The 25,298-nt window shown below is 38.4% G+C and overlaps 1 protein-coding gene and 1 long non-coding RNA gene across 4 annotated transcripts in view; one reads left to right on the forward strand and one right to left on the reverse strand.

Moving 5' to 3' along the window:
• The window catches only part of ncam2 (neural cell adhesion molecule 2), a 399,400-nt gene that overhangs the window by 43,567 nt on the left and 330,535 nt on the right, over nucleotides 1–25,298 (reverse strand). For all 3 annotated transcript variants that reach the window (XM_052141957.1, XM_052141956.1, XM_052141958.1), the window contains exons 12-13: nucleotides 10,549–10,722; nucleotides 2,522–2,641 (exon numbers count right to left, since the gene is read on the reverse strand). In XM_052141957.1, coding sequence (XP_051997917.1) covers nucleotides 2,522–2,641; nucleotides 10,549–10,722 — 294 coding nt within the window. The remainder of the gene's footprint in view (nucleotides 1–2,521; nucleotides 2,642–10,548; nucleotides 10,723–25,298) is intronic.
• Nucleotides 362–24,939, forward strand: LOC127654691 (uncharacterized). The gene is made up of 3 exons (XR_007971964.1): nucleotides 362–481; nucleotides 24,504–24,611; nucleotides 24,867–24,939. It is a non-coding gene; the product is annotated as an uncharacterized LOC127654691 (long non-coding RNA).

Genomic DNA, 25,298 nt, shown 5'->3' on the forward strand with positions numbered 1-25,298 from the left:
TGATGCCAAAACGCCATTGGTTCTTGTGTGTGTCGTATTTGAACGCAAAGCTCAAGTTTGATTATGCCAAACGAGAAATTATATTTCAGAGTTGCATTGGAGGGGAATATTATCAGTGATTAACAACTAAAATTTAGATCAGGGCTGCATTTCCTGATAAGAATTGATCTTTGCTGTTAAGACTGTTTTCTACAAGTGATTTTATGAACATTTGTTATTTATTGAGGATGCGCTTTAAGTGCTACTTAAAGCTACACTGTGTAACTTTTGGCCCTCTAGTGGTTAAAAAATAAAACTGCATTAGTCTTGCGGAAGAACTTTGTTTTGGCTGTGCTTCACTCTGCTCCTCTGCGCGGAAGAATGTGGTTCGAGGTACAATTGGATGCAGGACATCTTAGATTGAATGAACAAATAAATACTGAAAGAAAGGAAAAGACTTTCCTCCTTTACTCCCAAATTCGAAAACATATTATCTGAGCAGGTAAGTGCCATATCTTATGCTGTTGTTTTGACTTATTGGAAACATTGATATTTTGAAAAATTACAAAAGTTAGTCAACATTCGTTAACATTAGACATAAGGATTGCCAGTCTGATAAGGTCAAACGTTGTAAAGTTTTTATTACTGCAGGATATTCTGGCCAGATAGACATGGCAGTAACTAATGTATAGATTGTTATTGTTACCAACCAGTGGTCAGCATCATTTCAAGAGTCGCATGTCCTTAGCAAGTCTAGGACTAAAGGATTTATTTATATAAATTATTGCTGTTATAAAGAAAAATACATGTGTGCTAGCAAGAGAAAAATTCTGCACTGATTACAGTATAATTACTGTATTTCATTAAAAACACAAGCGTGTGTGTGTGTGTGATTACACAACTATACATAAAATCATATACATTTTATATCTTACCTGTTGAGTAAGAAAAAAACCATCTCTGGGTGGCTTATAAATCCTTTAAGATCTTGGAGTTGTCACCACCTCTGAAAAGCCAAGCCGATTTTGTTTCGGGTTATATTACGGACTCTGCCGCTTTCACTTTTTGCTTGTAGACTCTGCTCTGTAAGGGGTTTCTTTGTTTGTACAACAAGTGATTCCCTGGAGGTTTGGCGTTTTGAACGATCCATGTAAAATTTTTCTTGTGCGTTGTGACAACAAACTTTCAGGCTCACACTACTCCCACACCATACACATATTTTCTTTGTGACGTCAACACGCATGGGAAAATGATGTATGTATGCAATTTCCAGCTAAATCCATCCCGACAGCTTTAAAATATAAATAATTATTATAGGTTTATCAAAGTGTATTTGGGTAAAGACATGGTTTGAAAGATGGATTTTTGTTGCACTCTCTCACTCATTAATAATATTTTATTATTTTTTTAACAAAAAAATGTACATAGTGTAGCTTTAGGAGAGATGCTGTCCATAAATGTGATGTGCTGAAATGTGACCATACTGTGCTGCTTGTCATTGCGTGTCATGGTCCTGCTAATGACAGCAAGCATTAATTGAATATATCAATGTTCACCGTGTTATTGCGGATTGCAAAATAAGGAGACGCAGAGAAGCTGCACTTTAGGAACATTCATCAAAGGGAGATCTGCTTTTTACTCCCAAAAGTGATAACAGTTACAGCGATGCTATACAACATGTGTGGTACAACTCAACACGTGGTGCGGGCGAGAGTGCCCTTAGGTGTCAGAGAGGAAGAGGAGACGAGGATGAGGAGCCAATATACAGTATGGACGATTTTCATGCACGGCAGCAAATTACTGACTTTTTTCCATCTCTCTCTGATTGTAATTTTTACAGTTCTTTGCAACAATCATCCCACCACTTAGTTGTTACCAACTAGTCCAAAATAACTTTTATTTGTTTACTTATTAATTTATCTGTTAATCCAATATTGACTAACCATTTTATGCATTTATTATTATTATTATTAGCTTTTTCAGTTAAAAAATAAATAAAATAAAATGAAAGTATACTGATATTAAATGAGCATGAAATTAAGCTATGGGTGTTTAAATTGTATCAGGTGTAATTTTGCATTTGTCCTGCAGGTGTCTGCATAAATCTGTGTGCTTACGATGTTCTTAACGCTGTACGAGTACTCCAGAGCACTCGCTAATCTATGAGCATTTTCAAGTACTACTTAAGTTACAATGCTTTTGGGAAATGGGCAACAAAACTAAGATGAATCGTAAGATGAATTCTACGATCTACTTATTCTTACGTTGCTTTTGGGAAATAAGGCCTAGTTCCTCACACAAAGCTATCGTATTATTTCAGAAAACTTGGATTGAGTCATATGGACTACCTTTGTTATATATTTATGGTACTTTTCTTTTTTTCTTTTTTTTATCATAGACAGCTCTGTTTGTTCTATGCATACAGTTTCTACCAAATATCTGGTATTTCAGGTTTTGAATGACATGAGGTTGAGTAAATAAGGACAGATTTTTCATTTCTGCGTGAACTATCCCTTTATGGGTCAGAGCAGATGACACTCACGTATGGGCAGAGTTTGAAAGCTCTCTATGCGACTGAATTCCCCTTGACCTTTTCCGTTCACCGCAGCTACTCGCACTTCGTAGGTCGTGTTGGGCTCAAGGTTAGTGAGCAACACAATTGCTGTGAGAAAGAAAGAGAGTGAGAGAGAAGATGAGAGAGAGAAAGAGAGATGGAAATTATTCTAAAAAACCTACTGGTCTCCTAAACATTTACAAGGTTTAAAATGATTGTTGTCTCCAATCATGCTCTTGGCCACAAGCCTTTTCAGCACTGTGCATATGAGTCCTTCGAGTAGTCAAACCTGCTTATCTGGTTATCTGATCTGTCCTTAAAGTTCCAGTTTATTCTTCTGGGTGTTGTGGGTAAAGAAAAATCAATCTGGAATCTTACAGCACTGTAAATTCTCTGTGAGAATTTCTCTCTGAGAGTAATTATTCTGCTGTTGACTGAAGGTCTGGGCAAGGGTTACACAATAAAACAAGGATGAATCTCTACACACTGACCTTCATTTACACTATGACATTGTTTTATATTCTCTATAAAGCAACACTTAATGAAGGACAACTATCAATATACAAGGGTCTGTTTCTGTGTGCAAGAATATATTTAACTAAGAAAGAAAAACACATGCTTAAAGGGTTAGTTCACCCCAAAATTAAAATGATCCCATAATTTACTCACCCCCAAGCCATCCTAGGTGCATATGACTTTGTTCTTTCAGCCTAACACAATCGGAGTTGTATTAAAAAATTATCCTGGCTCTTCCAAGCTTCATAATGGGAGTATATGGTACCTTATCCATACGACTCCAGGGGGTAAATAAAGGCCTTCTGAAGCAAAGCGATGCATTTTTGTATGAAAAATATCCATATTTATAACTTTAAAAACTATAATCACTGGCTTCTGGTAATGGCCATCTGCACGTTCACAAGAGAGTCGAGTTTCGGGGTATGATGTAGACGTAGCATAAGCTCCGGTGAGAAGTGATGAACGTGGATGCACAGAGGATAGAGCAAAACAAAATGCTGGTTATGAATTAGAAAACAACAACAAGGATTTATAAAGAAAAATGTCAGAGGATTTCGATATAAGAGAAGAGGAGATTGAGTTTTTTGCCCAGCCCTATTTGTTTGAACTGGAGTACACAGACCAGGAACTCCGGGAGATGGAGGAGGCTGCAGCAGCGGCACAAACAAAAGAATCGTTAGACGGAGAGTACGGAGACGTGGTGGTGCTAATGCATGAAATGCGAGGTAATGCCAACAGAGGCTGAGAGTGTTTGCTTCCATTTATGGACGATTGGAATGACTGGATAGATGCATGAATGCACCATTTTAAGACTAATAAAAATCTACAGTAGAGCTAAAACAACTAATTTCTTTTCACCCTTTGCCTTTGCTGTAAACAACACGCATCCGCGTTCATCACTTCTCACCAGAGCTTACGCTACACCTGCATGAACGCACGGACGGCGTTACCGGAAGCCAGTGATTATAGTTTATTAAGTTATAAATATGGACATTTATCTTACAAAAACGCATTGCTTCACTTCAGAAGGCCTTTATTTAACCCCTGGAGCCGTATGGATTACTTTTTTGATGGATGGATGCACTTTTTTGGGCTTCAAAATCTAAGGTAACATATACTCCCATTATAAAGCTTGGAAGAGCCAGGATATTTTTTAATATAACTCTGATTGTGTTTGGCTGAAAGAAGAAAGTCATATACACCCTGGATGGCTTGAGGGTGAGTCAATTATGGGATAATTTTCATTTTTGGGTGAACTAACCCTTTAAGTTACTTGATCAGCAAAAAGGTCCAGCATTTTGTTTCAGCCCAGGTGTAATGAGGTAGCCTTGTTATGGATGTGAAATCATGTGACACATATGCATAACTAATTTGTATTATAGTTTTTGCAATTTAACAATTAGAAAAATTTGCAATTTTGTCTTAAATAGAATATAACATAGAGAGTGCTACACAAGTGTGGTGTAAAGTTAAGGTGCTCTGTGATCAAGGGATCAAAATAGTCCAAATAAGCCAAATAACCATGACACTCATATTACATTGAAAAGCCTTTATTAATTCATGAATGTACACAAATTCGGAAGTATTAATAATTTTGCCTACAGCCCTATCATGATAAAGGCTTTTTTTTACTATAATATGAATGCCATGGTTATTTGGCTTTTTTTTTTAAAGTAATTTTCACTGATAAAGGCTTTATTTATTATATTTCTGTTTATATTTAATATAGGCTATATTAATTTTTGAATCATTGTCTTCATTATTTGAATCAATTTATATATGTAGGTATGTTACATAGCACTCATGGGGTATAGGTTGTTGTGAATTCACCACTTAGTGTTTTGATGAAAATTAAATAACAAAACAAAACCAAGCAAAGCTTAAAATGCAATTCACAATGTTATCACTTTGCTTCAATCTTAAAATGAAGGGGTAATTATTAATGAATCAGTTGCTTATAACCTGCGAGCAATATTGTGGTTTTGAGGTATTGAATCATTTACTCCTTCATAAATACTCTAATAAAGAGCTAATCAGGAAGAAAAAGAGATTGTTCACCAAACATGCCATCCCAGAGTGTATAAATTTTATTCTTCGGCTGAACACAAACAAACATTTTTAGAAGAATATCTTAGCTCTGTAGGTCCATACAATGTAAGTGAATGGTGACCAGAACATTGAATCTAAAAAAAATCACATAATTTAGCATAAAAGTAATCCATAAGACTCCAGTGGTTAAATCCATGTCTTCAGAAGCTGTATAATAGGTGTGGGAGAGAAAGAGATCATATTAAGTCCTTTTTTACCATAAATCTCCACTTTCACATTCTTCGTGCATATTGCCACCTACTGGTCAGGGTTGGTCAATGGTGGAAATTTATAGAAAAAAAAAACAGGGCATAAATATTCATCTGTTTTTCACCCACACCTATCATATTGCTTCTGAAGATATGGATTTATGCTGCCTTTATGTGATTTCTGAAGATTCTAAGTCCTGGACACCATTAACTTGCATTGTATGGACCTACGGAGCTGAAATATTCTTCTAAAATCTGTTTTCTGCAGAAGAGAGAAAGTCATACACATCTTGGATGGCAATAGGGTAAGTAAATGATGAGAGAATTTAAATTTTTATGTGAACTATACTTTTAAGAAGAACGTCTCGGATTACTTAACTGTAACCCCTGTTCCCTGATAAAAGTGGAACGAGATGCTGTGCTGATTTAGTGCTTTGGGAACATCTTTAGGAGTGACCAGCTGTGAATATGTGTGCAACTAGACTAATTGACTAGAATTTATTGCCTCTGCTGGTGACATCATCAGGGTGCGTCACCTCTGCTGGTGCAGGTGCATAGTCAGGTGTTTTGTCTGAAGAGCAGTCCTGGGGCATCCTCAGTGCGGCAATGAAGAGCAGCATCTCATTCCGCATTTAGCAGGGAACAGGGGTTAAGTAACCCGAGACATTCCCTATCAAAAAGCTACACTTAGATGCTATGCTGATTTAGCGCTTTGGGAACGAGAATACCCGCAGTGGGTGTCCAGACCCTTTACGTTTGTGTAGTTGTGCTCACAAGAGCGCGAAAGGTCTCAGAGGGCGAAAGGTCTCAGACATGAGCTTGTGATGTTGACTCAAGGACGTAAGAGTGGCATGAACCTCCAAACTATAGAATCTTATGAATGTATGAAGAGAGGACCAGCCCGCCGCATTACAAATTTTTTTGCAGAGGGACACCTCTGGCCAAAGCTGTAGAGGAGGCGACCCCTCTGGTAGAGTGAGCCCTACTACCCACTGGCAAAGCTTGACCGTGTGCCTCGTAGGCCAGAGCAATAGCATCCCTCACCCAATGTGACATAGTTTGCTTGGTGGCAGCCGCCCCTTTGTTATGGCCCCCATGAAAAACGAATAGTTGCCCTGACTTACGCCACTGGATATTGCGGTGGACATAAGTCTGAATGGCACGGACTGGACACAGTCCGTGAAGCCTTTCCTGCTCTGCCTTTGTAAACGGTGGGGAGCAGAAGGCTTCGAGAGTGACTGGATGTACAATCGAGAAAGGAACCTTAGGCAGGTATTCAGGATGAGGGTGCAATATTGCTTTAGCCAATCCTGGGGCAAAATCTACGCAGGATGGCAAGACAGACAGAGCCCGCCGATCCCCAATTCTTTTCAGAGAAGTAATTGCCATTAGAAAAACCATCTTGAGAGTAAGAAGTTTATAAGACGCTGACTCTAGAAGTGCAAAGGGGTCTCAACCAGACACTCAAGGACTATTGCTAAGTCCCATGAAGGGATCCTGCTCCTAGCAGGAGGTCTCAAACGCATGGCTCCACAAACGAAGCGTGCGAGCAGGGGATGTTTCCCCAATGGCATCCCGTCAATCAAGGCATGGCAAGCCGATAGAGCTGCCACATAAACCCTGAGAGTGACAGGGCATGTGCCTGCTGATAATTTTTCCTGCAGAAAGTCCAGAACTGAAGCAATCTGGCAGTTAACTGGATCTGCATTATGTGCACTGCACCATCTTTCAAAGACACCCCATTTTTGGCATAAGTTCTTCTAGTAGATGGAGCCCTAGCACTTAGAATGGGCTCGATAACTTCAGGTGAAAGCCCAGTGTACCTCAGTTGGTACAATTCAGGGGCCAAACATGAAGGTTCCACAGCTCGGGCTGGGGATGAAATATTGTCCCCTGTGCCTGAGACAGAAGGTCCCTCTTGTCCAGAATCACCCAAGGCGAGCCGTCGAGTATTGACATTATCTCCGAGAACCATACCCTGTTTGGCCAACACAGTGCTATCAGTAAGAGGCAGATTTGTTCCACTACCTCGGGGTGGAGTTTTCACTCCCCCGTTGGTATTTTCTGTCAGGACTGCTCCCACAATCAGGCATCCAGGATATAAACTGCCCTGATTGACAGGAGCTTGCCCTGTGCCCAAAGGAGAATCTGTCGTGCCAGTCTGTTCTGCTGGCATGAACGTAGACCTCCTTGATGGTTTATGTAAGAGGCTACCGTTGTGTTGTCCACCCGCACTAAGACATGGCAGCCTCTGGAGGAAGTATTTCAGGGCCAGAACAACTCGAGACAGTTGATGTAACAATCATGCTGAAGATCCTCCCATTCCCCTTGAGCTGGACGACCAATTAAGACCACTCCCCATCCCGTCAGGGAGGTGTCTGTCATTAGCAACTTGCGATGGCAAGACGCATATAATGTGGGACCCAAAGTGAGGAACCGGGGTCTGAACCACATAGAAAGGGTATGCAGCATGTGGCGCGTAACCCTTATCAGCCTTAGGGGACTGGCCCTTGGATGAAATCCCCTGGCTTTGAGCCACAACTGAAACAATCTCATGTCCAAAAGGCCCAAGGGGATCACCGAGGATGCAGTTGGCCTGAGACCTAGGAATCGTTGATACTGACGAACAGTGCAACCTTGGCCTAGTCTGACTTTGCTCAGGGTGTTCTAAATGGACTCAATTCGAGCGGGAGACAATTGTGCCCACATTGTGATCGAATTCCATATGATCCCCAGATAGGTAGTTTTCTGAGTGGGAGAGAGGACACATTTCTTGGCGTTGAGCCTCAACCCCAGAGAAACCAGATGAGCTAGGATGATATCCCTGTGCTATAATGCCAGTTATTGTGACTGTGCCAGTATCAGCCGGTCGTCTATGTAATTAACCAGCAATGCAAATAACCAGGAGTCGCAAAGGAGAATGTGCTGTATCCATGCATTCCATGAATGTGTGGGGTGATAAGGCTAGACCGAATGGAAGAACCCAATATTGGAAAGCTTGGCCCCAAAAGCGAACTTCCTGTGTTGTGGCAATCTTTCTATATGAAAGTGCGCATCCATGAGATCGATCGTGACAAACCAATCACGATCTTGGATTTGAGACATGACTGTCTTTACGGTTAGCATCTTTAACTTGAACGCCCTCTGAGTGATTCAAGCCTCGAAGGTCTAAAATCGGATGCAACCCTCCATCCTTCTTGGGGACCAGGAAATATCACTGTAGTAACCTGACTCTCTCTCTGGAAGGGGAACATGTTATATGGACCATTTGACCAAGAGATTTGCAGTTCTTCCCACAGTAGACATGCTTGTTCCAGTTTCACGGTAGTGGGAACCACGGTGTTGAAACGCGGAGGACACCGAATTAATTTAATTCTGCAGTTTAATTCTTTTCTAAAGTTCTTAGGGCCCACAGAGAAACACCTGGCAGTAGTTTCCATGCTGCCAGGTTCTCTGAGATGGGTTTTGGCCTTTTTATTTTTTTAATTCTGACACTTCCTGTTGAGGGGATGTCGAGTGTCCCGCGTCCTGTGCTACGGCAGGAAGCAACGGAACACCCAACATTTAGCTGGAAACCGCTAACTCCCAAAACGCCAGAGGCACGGGAATGGAGCGGTTTCGTGGTGGTATCGGGAGGGTATAGGTGGATGTTTTACACAACCCGTCCCAAGGGTGCCCAGTCTCTGCGCGGGGGAACTTCTAGAAGGACCGGGGCTGGGTGGCTGGCGGCCCCTCCCCCTGAGTGTGGCGAGGGAGGAATTTCCCAAAGGCTTCCTCATGGCTTTTCGCCTCCTGGAACCTGGTGATAACAGTGTTCATGGCGTCATCAAATAGGCCAGAAGAAAAAACCGGGGCATCGAGGAGGAACACACTGTCCCTATTTGATGATGCCGAAAGGTTTAGCCATAAGTGACTTTCTGTGCTGACCAAAGTAGACATAGACCAGCCAATGGCACAAGCCGTCTGTTTGGTTGCCCGGAGAGACAGATCTGTGGCATGACGAAGCTCGGCGAAAGCTTCTTCGTCGACTGTACTGCCCGCACTCAAGTCCTTCAGCAGCTAAGCCTGATATGCCTGCAACACTGCCTTAGTGTGCAGGACAGCACCAGCCTGACCTGCTGCCTGTTAAGCTTTTCCCACAAGCATGGAGGTGGTCCTACACGGCTTTGTGGGGAGAATGGGACTCTTAAGAGGTGATGCCGAGCCAGGCGAGAGATAACCCGCAAGTGTCTCTTCTACCGGCGGCATCATGGAATACCCCAGTGTCTCAGCACCCACGACAGTTGAATATGTCGACGTCGAGGGCACTAAGAATGAGAATGCTCGTTATGGAGGTCATCGAAGAAAGGAAGGGACTGATATAGCGTTCCCTTCCTTTTTTTTGGGCCACCAGAGAGAAATCTGTCTTCTAGTTTGGAGCATTTGGGGGTCTCTTGTTCACATGGCCAGTCTAACTGTAGCCTGGCCACAGCCCGAGTAACCACCTCGAGTAATTCCTCAGCTGCTTTATTATTGTGCATGGAATGTTCAGAGGTTGGTAGCTCAAAGTCCGCAGAATCAAAAGATTCAGCGTCTCCCTCGTGAACTGAAGCGTGCTTCAGGCTCATGAGAAGGATCAGCTGGATCTGGGGAGAGAGCGGGTGATAGGGACGGACCCGTCTCTCGCTCCTCAGCCAGATACATGCGACAGCTCCATGATGAAAGAGTGGGTGCTGGCTCTTGGAAGTAAGTGAGACGAGTGCGAAGCATTTTGACTGTAAACAGATCACAATGCTCGCACCCGCCCCGCCCCAATGCAAGAGCAGCATGCTCTTCCCCCAAACACACAAAACAAAACTGGTGTGTGTCCGTTTCAGCCATAGAGCATAACACGGGAAACACACACTTTGCTTCACACTCATTCTTGGAAAGGAGAAAAGGTTTTCTGTGCACTGCCTAATAAATTATACCTCCTAACAGTGGAAAAGAAAGTTCTGACAGCATGATGATGTCACCAGCAGAGGCTATAAATTCTAGTAAATTTCATTGACGCGTTGCACACATATTCACAGCTGGCCACTCCTAAATACGTTCCCAAAGTGCTAAATCAGCACAGCATCAAAGTGTAGCATTTTGATAGGGAACCATTTTTTCATCTACCATTCAGTCAGTGGTTTACCATGGGCAATGATCAAACTAACAATGTACATCCTTTGTACTTACTCTGTATCCCCTGTGATTTCACATCTTTCCAGTCCTGTGAGCTGATGTCTTTGTATTTGACAAGGTAGTGACTGATGGGTACGCCACCGTGGGAGTCCGGCTTTGTGAAGGTAACCGTAGCTACGCGCTGGGCCACGGAGCTCAGACGCACAGAGTAGGGGTTTGAGGGAACATCTGTGACAGAGAAATTATGGGTCAGGGGAAGAGAGAGTTACAAACATCTCCTTTAATGGGCTGAGGCATAGGCTCTGAGAGTATCAAAGGGGCTGCTTGTGTGCCTGTCTGAGGGATGGAACACAGTTAGAGCTGCTTTCAGCACCTTACAAACCAAATTCTCTAAGCATAAGAGACTTTTAAAAGCTAATTCATAACCATCAGTACAATACTCTTATTGGTAGCTGACAGCTTGATCAAATCTGCTAAAAAGATTTAAAGGAACAGTTCTGCAAAAAATGTAATTCTGTCATTATTTATTCACCCTCATGTCTTTCAAAACCTATATGATTTTACTTCTTTTGTGGTACACAAAAGGAGTTCCAAGCTGCTCTCTTCCATGAAATGAAAGTGAATGGTGACCTTAGCTGTCAAACTAAATTCTTAAGGCAAGATTTCAGCAAATAATTATTTAAATTTCAGTATGTTCCTTACACAAGGCGATGATAGGGCTTCAAAAGACTCTGAATATGGTGAGTTGTAGGGACTACTTTTATTATGTTTTTAGTTTGTTTTAAGCTTAGTTTTTATTCCTCTTGGTCCTCATCCTATTCTTTGCATACAGAACTCATTGTATGGAAGAGAGCAACTCAGATCTTCTACTTAATTGATCTGTTGGTATTCCACGGAAGAAAGAAATTCATAAAGGTTGAGGATATGTGAGTAAATGATGACAGAATATTTATTTCAGGGTGAAATATCCCTTTAATGAACAATCAAACGGAGGATCTGTCGAATTTGATTAATGAAAGGCATTTGAAATGTTTAACAAAAGCAGTAATATTAGCCTGCTGTCAAAGAAGTAACATGTTATACTGCCAATCTGATTCCAAAACATGTTGTGCCTGCCCAAACTTCTCCTAGGCAGGTTTTGTTTGCTTTAATTTTTTGCCATGCCAAGCGAGAGAACATTCCCTGCCCTGAATAACAAGCACCTGGCTCTTCAAGCAAGAAAATGAGAGAGAATGGGAGAGCCAGGACAGTTGATGGAAAAAGTCAGTGAAACAGCAGGAAGACAAAGAAACAAATTAGGTGTGTGTTATGAAGGACCATGAAGAGGAAGTGAAGGAGAGAGACTGTAGCTCTGTTACAAATTAACCTATGTTAACCTCATATTGTTCCACACCTGTATGACTTCTTTCATCCATGGAACACAACATGAGGTGTTAGACAGTATATACAATCTAAGTCACCATTCACTGCCATTGTATTAAAAAGAAATTGATTAAAGTGAATGGTAACTTAGGCTAATGTTCTGCCATATTTGGATACTACCTTAAACGGCAGCTGCCTATGTAGGCAGTAGGCAATGGGACAGCTCCCTACATTTTGGAACAGACTCAGAGAGGGAAAAATTAGGTGTGTTATAGAGGATCATGGACATACAGTGCCAGAGAGAGGTTCCGATGGCAGTTGGCAGATTTTATGACTCAAATATGACTTAAATGATTGGAGAATAAACTAAGAACAAAAGAGGTAGAAGATTTGTAAAGTAAGACCTCTTAAAAACCTAAAGATCACATAAAAAAAAATTACATATAACCTAAACATCAAGCTAACTGCAAGCCAAGCTACATTCCATAGCAGTTAAAACTGTTGATCACAGCTTGGGCCTGCCTAAGGCAGTAGCATCTTTTAGAAATGAAGAGGAGCTGGAGATAATATATCCAGCACAATTTATATATATATATATATATATATATATATATATATATATATATATATATATATATATATATATATATATATATATATATATATAATATTTTTTACTGTATCTTCTCTTTTTGTTATACAGTCAATATTATAAGGTACATAGTTTATTTCCATATATTTCATAACATGATTGGGTCAGTAATCATACATTCTTATTTCTGGTTAAAATCACAAGCTACAACATTTAGGCTATAATTTCTGCTGCTTTTGGAGAAAAACAATCAAGAACCCTGATTTTGTAAATATTTTATATAGTTCAGATATCATAATATCACTTGAGACATGTAGTTGCTTAGAGTCTAATACCTACACTCCTTCAAACTTCAGAGAATAACATACCATCAGTGAAACACCCTCGTGTTAAAAATGGAAGAAATTCAGGAGGAATTATTGTTTGGTTTAAAGAACATATTTTTTATTACATTCAGCCTATTAAAAGGGAGAACACATATTTTGATTAAAATGAAAAAGGACCTAATTTGTACAGATGAGGATACTTACAAGCCACAACTTGATCCTGGAGATCTTGCTAATTATAGACTGATTTCAAATCTCCAGTTTATGTCAAAAATACTAGAAAAGGTAGTATCCTCCCAAATAGGTTCATTTCTACAGAGAAATAGTATATATGAAGAATTTCAATCAGGATTTAGGCCTCATCACAGTACAGAGACGGCACTTATCAGAGTTACAAATGACTTGCTCTTAACATCTGATCGGGGCTGCATTTCTCTTCTAGTGCTTTTAGATCTTAGTGCTGCATTCGACACGATAGATCATGACACTCTCTTGAATAGGCTGGAGAATTATGTTGGAATTTGTGGAGTTGCATTAGCATGGTTTAGGTCATATTTAGCAGACCGCTACCATTTTGTTTATGTAAATGAGGAATTGTCAAACCAAACAAAAGTAAAATATGGAGTGCCACAGGGATCCTTTTTAGGGCCTCTGCTTTTCTCTTTGTATATGCTTCCCTGGGAGATATTATCAGGAATCATGGAATAAGTTTCCACTGCTATGCTGACGATACACAACTTTATATTTCTTCAAAACCTGATGAGATATCACAATTCTCTAAATTAGCAGAGTGTATCAATGAAATAAAAGATTGGATGGCCAGAAATTTCCTTCTACTCAATTCTGACAAAACAGAGGTACTAATTATTGAACCAAAAAACTCTAAAAATAAGCCGCTAAAATATAATTTGACTCTAGATGGATTTACTGTTACATCATCTTCAACAGTGAAGAACTTAGGTCTTATATTTGATACCAATCTGTCCTTTGAAATTCAAATTACAAATGTTTGTAGAACAGCTTTCTTCCACCTAAGAAATATTGCTAAATTAAGGCACATGCTCTTTGTTGCTGATGCCGAAAAACGAATTCATGCATTCATGGCCTCAAGACTAGATTATTGTAATGCATTACTGGGAGGATGTCCAGCTAGATCAAAATGCAGCAGCCAGAGTGCTAACAAGAACCAATAAATATGATCATATTAGCCCTATTTTATCATTGTTACATTGGCTACCTGTTACATTCCGTATTAATTTTAAAATTCTGTTAACTACGTACAAAGCTTTGAATGGTCTAGCTCTGTAGTACTTAAGTGATCTTCTACCACGCTATATTCCAACACGTTCATTAAGATCACAAAATTCTGGCCTGTTAATAGTTCCTAGAATATCAAAATCCACAAAAGGAGGTAGATCCTTTTCATATTTGGCTCCTAAACTATGGAATAGTCTCCCTAACAATGTTCGAGATGCAGACACACTCTCTCAGTTTAAGTCTAGACTAAAGACTCATCTATTTAGCCAGGCATACACCTAATTTATCCTCCATCCCACAATTAGGCTGCTTTAGTTGGGTCTGCCGGAACCAGAAACCAGAAACATTGAGCATGATCTTTAACTCTGCAATAAATTTAATGGCATCTATGCTAATATTATTTATATTAGACTCCTATCCTGAGGTCACCAGAACCGGATGGATTCAGCTCCATTCCTGCTTTGTGTTGGACTCCACTGCTACGTGTCGCTGAACGATGATGACTAAATGCAGCCGGTGCCAGCCTAACATCACTTCAGTCTATTATGATGGACTTCAGAGGATGAACTGGTGCCAACTCCAACCTGAATCACCTAGGTCTATTGGTGGACTACGATCTTGAAATGGAATGCATAGACTAACTATTGCCAACAAAAGCCTCCATCAGCCAGTTAACAAGGACAATTGCATCTATGTGAACTTCTGCAATTAATCAAGGATGGACTTCAAAGACACTGGTCATTTATCTTACAGTTCAAACACAATCGATGTTTAAACACTGACCCTTAACACTTACTTAGTTTAATAATTTTAAACCATGACTTTAACTATACATAAGTAATATATACATTATATACATGATGTTAGCCAGAAGGGAACTGGCCCCCACAGTAAGTCTGGTTTCTCCCAAGGTTATTTTTCTCCATTAATCTACATCTTATGGAGGTTTGTGTTCCTTGCCACAGTTGCCTACAGCTTGCTCACTGGAGTTATTAATACAACTAATATTTAATTATTTTTAAACACGATTAAGAATCGTATTTAATCTAATTACATAATGATGATTCATCGACTTATAAACATTACAGTTTTATCGTCTGTTAATGCTGATCTTCTGTAAAGCTGCTTTGAAACGATGTGTGTTGTGAAAGGCGCTATACAAATAAAATTTACTTGACTTGACTTGACTTACTGACTTAATGATTTAAATACAGAATCTGCACTGACTTTCTCCTGAGCTATAAAGCAATTTAGCATCTAGCAAATTTTAACTGCCGTAAAAACAGTGAGGAATCTTTTGAAAGGCACAGTGAAGCTCATCTGTCTTTGTTATTAATCAGTTAAACCCCCAAATTAACTCTTCAAATGACTGGCCAATTGCTGAGGGACTACTTTTTCATGATCGCCAGAGAAACCTATTTTTTGAAACCTTGTGTTCTTCAACATAACCAACTTTCCACATTTAAAACTATTATACTAATCAGGAGGCATGTTTCCAGCGCACATGAAACTTCATTCATTAACAGTTGACTTCAGCCTTGGCCTTTTCTATTTCACTACAATCCAAATAAACAGACAAGTGTAGGATAATACTACAAATATGGACATTCCATGCAGATGATAACCCTGAACATTATGTTACTTTTTTATTATGTTTCATAATGTTCAAACAAACAAACACCAGTATTACTGCTGGTTGGACGCTAGCTAGGTGGTACCATGGGGTCATTTTCATTAAGCAGCTTTAGGGTTAAGCCTACACAATAAAGCAAGACACCTTGATTTCTGTCATGTTCATTGTTGTCTTTTGTTATTTTTTGTGCTTTTATGTTGAAGTTTAGTTCCTGTTTCCTGTTTGGTTTTTTTGTAGTCTTTTGTAGTTGTCATGTTCACTGTTGTCTTTTGTTTTATGCTTTTATGTTGAAGTTTAGTTTAGTTCCTGTTTGGTTTTCTGTAGTCCTTTGTAGTTCATTTTTATGATTGGTGGTTCCTTGATTGTTTCCTCCAGGTGTCCCTCATTCCCTTGTTTGTTCCTTTGTGTATTTTAAGCCCTGCCTTTCCTCTGTTTGTTTGTCGATCGTTGTATGTTATGTTCCATGTTTCCAATGTTTTATGCTGCTCTTGTTCCCTTGTTTGATCGTTCGTGGATGTTTCGTGTTCGTGTGTTTATTTCATTTTCCCATCGTGGACCAGTGTTAGTCCAGTGTTAGTGTTCTTTTCACCCGTGTGTTAGTTTGTGTTTGAGTTACTTTTCCCATCGTGGACCGTTTATTTTTGTTCCAGTGTTTTGTGTTCCTCTTATTTAATAAAACCTCGTTTGGATCCGCACCTCTCATCTGTCTTGTCCTTCTTCCACACCATTCGTAACAATTTCAAACTTTGAACTATTTGTTACTTATTTTAACAAACAATTCAAATGAATCTGGAAAAAAAAATATTGCATTTAAAATGAACCAAGAAATGCAAGGAAATGCAAGCACATATCCAGACTTTGCTGAAAGTACTGGTGGTCTCTTTAATATAATTTGAGTTACCTGACTGCACATCGAGTTAGGCCGAATTAAGTATCAATGGTTCTTAGAGCATTGTCTACAGACTCCACAAAGTTAATTTCATTGTACATTCACATTCTGTCACTTTACTCACAAACCTGTTACATGTTTGTATGTGTTAGATTCGTTTTATGTTTAAATTAGCAATAAAGTTTCGTTTGTATTCAAAGATAATTTGACTGTGGTATATTGTGATAAATCATCTTGTCACTTGATTTTCAAAGATCTGCGCAACTAAGCTCAAACTATATCTAAAATAGTTGTGATATCATTGTCAATAAACCATGAGAATATTACTCCAACAAGTGAAATAATCATAATTCCCTTATTAAAGCTAATTCCTTACAATATAAATTTTGAGCAGATCCTACGAGAATTTTATTCAGACAAATAATCTAAATATGTGTCATTTATCTTTCTTAAAATGGTTGTTGAATGCAACTAATTCTGTTATAAATTCTTTACATAATGATGGAGGTACACAGGTATTTTACCCTGTACTAATGTACATGTATACAACCAAATATCCCTACACCTGTGTGCCACCTACATTCCTCCACATACATCACCTTATTATAGTGAGGAGATCTTTAAAACATTACAATCTGAGATCATTCAGTTTTAGTCTCTTGGCTCAGTCCTGATAATGGGGGATCTGAATGCAAGAACTGGAAAAGAACTGGATTATATTACTTCAGTTGGTGATAAGTATAATATTAACAATACAAATATAAATAAAAATAAGCGTTCCACTAAAGAACTATGACAACACAATAAAATTAATGGAAAACAAGTTCAGCTCTGCAGCTCTGTAAAAGACTGGGTCTCTACATAGTGAATGGCAGAACAAAGGATGATTCTCTGGGTCGATTTATCACATATCTAGATCAAAACAAGACCAATTTCTTCACAGTGATGCTGTAACTACCTCTCTCAGACCACTGTCACATTTTCATTAGTCTGAACAAGTCAGCCAGTCTTCTACAATCTTCAAAAAAGAAGTCTAAACTATATCCCCTACCAACCATATTCTTCTGTACAAAAGACAGTCCAGCCCTGAATGAAGCTGAACTTCACAGCACTCAGGCTGAGAACTTGATAGATGCGTTTCTCCTATCCACATTTGGAAAAGATGAGAAAAGCATCAATTTGGCAACAAAACAATTGACTAACATCTTTCTTTTCACAGTTGCCAGAAAATCATTGAATAAAATAAAACTGAATAGGAGAAAAAAGGAAATCACGAAAGCTGACTGGTTTGATAAAGGATGTAAATGTTAAGCAAAGTACTAAGATTGTTATCAAATACAAAACACCGAGATCCCTCAAACATGTACTTTTTACGCATTTGTTGATAGATGGTACAAGTCACTGCTAAAAAGCAAAGGAGCTGGACATTTTACAACAAAGCTCAACAAAATAGAAGAAGCAGTTAATCAAAATTCATCCTAGGAATTATGGAACAATTTAAATGAGATCAACAAAGAAGAACAAAGTCTAATCTGTGACCCAAACACCTGGACAGATCATTTTGGAAACATTTATTTACAAAATGAATAAAACCCCCCACAAAGAATTCTGAATTCCCAACTATATAATCTGGAATGTACAATAAAAGGTCAATTAAACCATTTGGACAACCCATATCACTCAAAAATAAAAAGAATTTGTGGCTCAGATCGAATATTCAATTAGATGTTGAAACATGGCATCCCCAAACTGAATGAGGCCATTCTCAAATGATTAAATTTGCTCTTAAAATAAAGACACTATAATGACAATTGTAAAGAAAAGAAAATCACTATACATCTTCAAACACGTTGACAAATTTAACCCAAACAACAACTGGGGCACTTCAGTGAGCAGCAACCTTGGCAAACTATTCTGTTGATGACAACAGATCATCTCCAAGAAAACAAGACTTTACACTGTCAAATTGGATTCATGCCAAAACAGAGAAGAGCTGATCACATCTACACATTTATACATAAACATGTCCACCAAACAAATCAAGGAAAAATATGTGGCTGCTTTATTGATTTTAGAAAAGCCTTTGATTCAGTTTTGCATGATGAATTGTTCCTAAAACTGATTCAGAGTGGATTAGGAAGAAAGGTTTATGATTTAATAAAGGACATGTACAAAAGCTGCATTAAAATAAACAACAGACAAACTGATTATTTCAGCCAAAATAAGGGAGCTCGTCAGGATGCAGTTTAAGTCCAACTTTATTTAATATTTACATAAATTATTTGGCCACAATGCTTCAAAACTCATGTAACACTGGACTCACTCTAGAGGACAGAGAAATTAAAAGTCTTCTGTATGCAGATGACCTGCTGCTGCTCTCACCTACTGAAGCAGGATTACATGAAAGCCTCTCAATTCTAGAAAATTACTGCAGTAATTGGGCATGACCATTCAACATGGACAAATGTAATCATTTTACAAAATAAAAATCGTCTTCAAGACAAAAACAATCTATTTTTACACTTGGGGGAACAATTCTTATCCATGTTAACAGTTACAATTATTTAGGTCGTACTATCTTGGCTTCTGGACAGTTTGACTTGGGAATACAAGACCTAGCAGACAAGGCTTGTACACCGTAAAAAATTGCTACAGCATTCTACTGTGATTCTTAAAAACAGTAGTTTGCTGTTAAAAATGTAGCATTCTGGGAGATCAAGAGCAGGCTCACTGTGCAGTGATTAGTTTTACGGTGAATATATTCTATGCAAGGCATTAGAGGAAAATGTGTTTAAAATGTAATTGAAAATCATGATATCATCTTGGTGAATCTGTATGAAATCATGATATCATCTTGGTGAAATGTATATACCCCCCATGAAAATTTGGATTGGTGCATATGGTTAATGTTCATGATGTTTCTGACCAACTCCTCTGTTCTTTATCATCTCACATCAGCCTTCACTTGTCTGCCTAATGAGAAGTGAAATACAAAAATTAACCTTTGAAGCAATGTACATAATAAATGTACAATTTTGACAAGACTGAACAGTGTACTTTTTATGAAAAAACAAAACAAAAACAACAATAACATACACAGTAAAATAACAGTATAGCACTGCATTGTGGGTTATAATGGTGAAGTACCCATATGATTTTGCGCTTGGATAAGTATGTATGCCTTGGCAATGCATTGAGAAATGCATATAGAGAAACTCTCATATGTTTTTGGAGAGAACATATTGGCCCAAAAATAAAAACCAATAAAAACCACAGGTGAAAAACGTTTCTCTAAGTTCTAGCACCACTCCTCCAATATAAAAAACAGGGACTGTAGTCTCTCATATTTAAAAAATAAATTTAAAACAGTTTCTTTTTCTCCACAGAAGGTATATCCCCTTGGATCCAGGTGTGCTCTGTGTCTGTTCGTAGCTATTATACTATGTACAATCCTCCACTGTAGGTCAACTGAATTTTCTCAATGTGGGTTTATACAAGGTCCTCCAGCGACCCTTAGGGGAAACATCTGGCCCAGACACCTCAAGCCATTTAGGCTCTCTCACATCTTCAAGCGCATTAAGGTGTATCGTTTTACACACAGTACATAAATGGCTTTCTTTCCAACATCACTGAAGTGTCTTAGCTGAGGCGTTCAAAAGGACAACAAGCCAGTGTATGCCAACAACCAGTTTCAGCAGAGAAATTTAGTTCTGGGAAGGCCACTGTAACCTCTTCTTCAGTAGGTTACTCTAAAGCCAATTTAAAATCCTTGGGTAGTAACTCAATTAATTGCAGTCTTTGTGCCAACCTCTCTGACCTTATTCCCAACTTTGAAGCTAAAGTCTCAGCGGACATCCATCCATCCATCCTCACACATTAAGTGTCCAACTTTGGTTATGTTTGCAGACCATAGAGCATTTCTGAAAGATATTGATTTAACAATGTCCAGATGTAATGCAGTGTTGAAAAGCAGTCGTTCTTCATTCATCCACAAACTATTTACGCCATTTTGCTCACGAGAGAAACAAAAATGTGCCCAAGATTTTAACATTGATCTTTAAAATTATATTAGGCCAGACAGGTTCAGTTTATCAATGTCCATGAGGAACAAATTGTGATCTAGGCCCATGCTCTCCATAATAAAGTTGTTACATACCAAAGCTCTTCCCCTAAATGATAGCTGTGGTAACAACCATTTCCATTTAGACAACCGAGCACACACTTTCTCCACTATTCCCTCCCAGTTTAATTTTTTTAATATATATTTAAAACTTGCCTTTCCACACTGCAAACCACCAGGGAGATATGGACCATTTCAGTCCCTGCCACAACACAAACCATCACTTTTGCCCCAATTCTCCTTAGCAGAAGATGCTTTCCCATAACACTCCAAGACCTCTATTAAAATTTGAACATCATGATTATTTCTGATTGAACATTTACATCATCTGCATACACAGACAGTTTAATTGGAAATTGGGACCTGTAGTCCTGTTAATTCTCTTCTCAACTTACACAATAAGGGTTCAATCACAATACTATAGAGTTTCCCTGATAGGGGAAAACCATGTCTAATATCTCTTTGGACTTTTATTGGCACGTTTAGACCACTAGCCATTTTTAGCATGCAAGTGGCTTCACAGTATAGAAGCCTTACCTTAGAAATACAATTATTCCCAAAACCAAAGGCCTTTAATGAATCAAAAACAAGTATCAAAGTGTGGTCAACTCGATCAAAAGTCTTTTCCTGGTGTAATTATATAAATCCCAAATTAATATTGCTGTAGAAAGCAAAATCAAAAACATCTCTTACTAAGTGTAAATTGTCTGTAATAGATCATTTCTTTATACAATATGACTGATCCTTATGTATAATTTCATGTAATACATTATTCAGTCTATTAGCCAAATATTTTGAGAGAATCTTATATTCAGCACATAAAATTGCTACAGGTCTCCAGTTCTTTTATAAGTGTAAAATAACTTTTTTGAAAGCAACATTAAAACTGTGCATTGACAACTATTTGGAAGTGTTTCTCCGCTGATGATTTTTTGCAGTACTTCAAAGTAATCAGCACTAATAATAGTCCAAAAGTTCTTAAAACATTCAGCAGGTAATCTATCCAGACCTGGCCTAAAACATGAAAATAATCACATGAAAGCAGCAGTAACCTCCTCAAAGTTAAGTTCAGTATCTAAGGATTGTTTATGTTCTTAATATATAACAGGAAGATCTTGTAGCAAATCATTTCTGGACTGTTCATCGGAGTTGTCAGTTTCATACAATTTAGAATAAAAATACACTGCAATTTTGCACACTGCCACAGGGTCGGATGCTTTATTTCAATTATTGTCTCTTTTGTACATCTGTTTTTCCTGTCCTGATTTTTGCTCCAAGTTGAAAAAAAAAAAAAGGAGATAGGAGCTTCCATATCTCTCAATGTTGAAGAGACAACCCCCCACACACACACTTTTCCAGGTCTCCCAAAATAATTTAAAATACTCACAAAACTGATTATCTTTCAAATGTTTTATATTAAAATGGCAATAATAAATCTTATGGACTGTTTTAAAAAGAGTGTAACCAACTGTAATAAGTTAATGTCAGAAAGGAATGTATCATTGAATTAACAACCCTATTTCTTATATATATTTTTTAAATATATAAAATATAGGCACCATAAGACCCTTCTATATCAAACTTTCATCCATGTATACAGCTGTGTTATAGGATTACATTCTCTCCATATATCTGAGAAATCCAAATTCTCAACAATACTGGCTAAACATATAGCAGACTAAGCATGAGGTTCTTCCCCATTTTTATCTAATGTTAAATTTACCGTACAGTTCCAATATCCCCCAAACACATTACAATAATCAACATGTTACTGTTTTACAATGTCCTCAAATTTATAAAAAAAAACTCTATACTTTGCAATCTTCCAGGTACTACTTAATTTGTCAGTACATTTTTTTACTTTAACAGAAGGAGAGAACAGCACTGCTACACCAGCACTTAAATTAGTTCCATGACTGAGAACTTTCTATCCTTCCCACCACAAACCACAGTAAACTTATTTAATAGAGTCACTATTAGTCTCTTGCAGAAAGACAACACCCAAATCTTTCAAACATATAATTTCAGATAATAACCCAGACTTTCTTCTCTCCCATTTACATTAAGGGATCCCACCCGCAAGATCTCCATAAAAAATGAAAGTGAGAGAAAGAGTAAACAATAGAAAAGGGAAGGAAAGTTATCAGCCATCACAATATTTATGTTTTTTCCCCTTGTTAGTCTTTTTCCTGTGTTCCTTCCTTGTCTAATTGTAGTGATATGCTTTTTAGTGAGAGCTCCATAGCTACTCATTTTCCAAGCCCACAGCACTGAAGAAACACTTTTTTTCAACATTTGGGAAAAAATCACTAATTTCAACACCAGCTTATCCCTTTGTTTCATCAAGAAACAAGTTAATTTTTTCAACAGTATAGAAGTCTTTTTTTTTGCACCTCTAACAACTGCTCATCATCATTAGTACACTGAGTTAAATCATCCAATTCATCAGTGGCGATTTTAGAGGGTGGCCTGTGGTGGCCTGGGCCACCCTTGAAATCTCATTAGCCACCCTGTGGCTACCCCAGAACTGATTGGTAGTTCATCATGTTCATCAACTCAAGAACGAAGGACCAAGAGAAACACATGTCAATCAAAGATAACATCAGTCACACTGACCCAGGGTCAGTTTTATATTTCTGACCATTATAGTAGTGGTGGGACTGAAGCTGTGTGAGCTGATCTTTGATCAGTGGGGAGGGGCAGGCCGCGGGCGTCCAGGCAGGTGCTGCAGGTCATGGGCAGCGGACGCCAGGTCAGGAGTATAACGGTCGGTCAGAAGCACGAAGCTGACACAAGCTAGCGTCTACTTCTAACTTCCAAGTAGTTGACCACGTCAATTTGTGGTAAAAATGAAAGCTGTTAATTAAGAGGTACGTTAATCTAATCTAACATTTAATTTATCCCAAATTTCTATCTGAATGTGAAAACATTCATGTAGCATGTTAACAGTAGCTAGGTTAAATTAAAGCTAGGTTCAGCATGTTATCTTGATATTGTCATGAAAAATGAAATGCCATGTTTTCTGATTTAATGACGGAGGCGTCTAAAGCATTTTACATATACAGTATATATGTTCAATAGCTAAAGTTATATATATGGCTAACCTGTGTGTGAAATGGAGGGGGTGCTGTGACTTTACTTTGTCTTTACATGAGTTATTTATGAGCTCTTTATGTGTATTATCAGATCAACAAAATCTTCAAAGTTTGTATACCTTATTTGACATTTTGACATTGATGCAGGGCAAATTGCCCTTAAATGCCACAAATAATTTGACTAACTATTTTATTTGGTAATATTCAAAGTAATTGAAGCTATCAAAACATGTGGAAAGTAAACCTTTGTAAACACTTTAAACAGAGTTTTGTTTTTAACAATTTAACAACATTTCTGCTGGACAGTGCAGTTATAGCTAATAAATGAATGAATAATTGATTGATGGATTAAATTGCATTTCCCCCAGGATAACAGCTATGAAGAGAACCAAAGATATTCAAGAGTCAGAACCAGCTGCAGCTACCTCCAGCAGCAGTGGAAAAGCCCACTCACTGCCTGGATACAACATTCAAGTTGTCATGTGTTTTTTAAGCAATTTTAATTATGGGGACACTAGAATTGTCCTCATAAACCACATTTATAGCCAAAAACATTTCCTCGTAAACCTGCCCACACACACACACACACACACACACACACACACACACACACACACACACACACACACACACAAATATCATCCTAGCTCCATCGGCAATGCAGAGAGAGAGAGAGAGTGTACAAAGCAAAAGACATAGAGAAAAGCCTCCAACCTCATGTCTCTTTGTATTCAGACACTGCAGCTTCAACTTAATTTGACTGGCCACATTCACAACAGAAAGTTGTGGGAGACGAGTGTGATCCAGGAGTGTCTGGAGCACCACCTGCCTCACCTCACAACAGTATGTCAAATTCAGTTGCCTCCATGAAAAGTTACTTGTTTTTTTGTGCTCATATTTGATTTAATTTAAAAAGGGTGATCCATTTTTGCTCAGTGTATGATATTCATTTGCTAATACAGAGCAAACCCACACTTTAGCATACACAATATTATTAATATCTCAATACAGAACATAAAAAGATACAGGAAGAAAAGTCACATCAATGTGTCCATGAGGAAACAATGAATGTGATGGTTATTATTTGTATCACTTCAGGTTCTTCATCTAGTGGGGAAAGTGATTATAATGACATTATAGGAGGTGATGTTGACACCATTGATGAAGAGGCTCTTCAGGCTAACAAAGCACATGCTGCCCCACCCAGACCTCAAGGCATGTTTTGACATTTAATCTTTCAGTCTAAACAACATTATGAGTGCCTTCTATGTAATTATGTAATTATTAAGTTGTAATACTGACTGTTACTTAACTTTGTAACTAATCCTTTTGTAATTTGAATGCTACGTTCTTGCTCATATGACATGCTTTATAAAATTATGTAACAATGCAATAATACATTCATGGACTGCTTTTGATTATTATTTGCAGATGTTTCACAGTCCAGAGCAGCAGGTCCAACACAGCCTCATCTGAAAGTGTTTCCTCGGACACTGCAAGGTAACAGGAAGAGGTGCTTCCAGAGTGACT

The sequence above is a fragment of the Xyrauchen texanus genome, chromosome 14 (assembly GCF_025860055.1).
Source record: "Xyrauchen texanus isolate HMW12.3.18 chromosome 14, RBS_HiC_50CHRs, whole genome shotgun sequence".
Taxonomy (NCBI): domain Eukaryota; kingdom Metazoa; phylum Chordata; class Actinopteri; order Cypriniformes; family Catostomidae; genus Xyrauchen; species Xyrauchen texanus.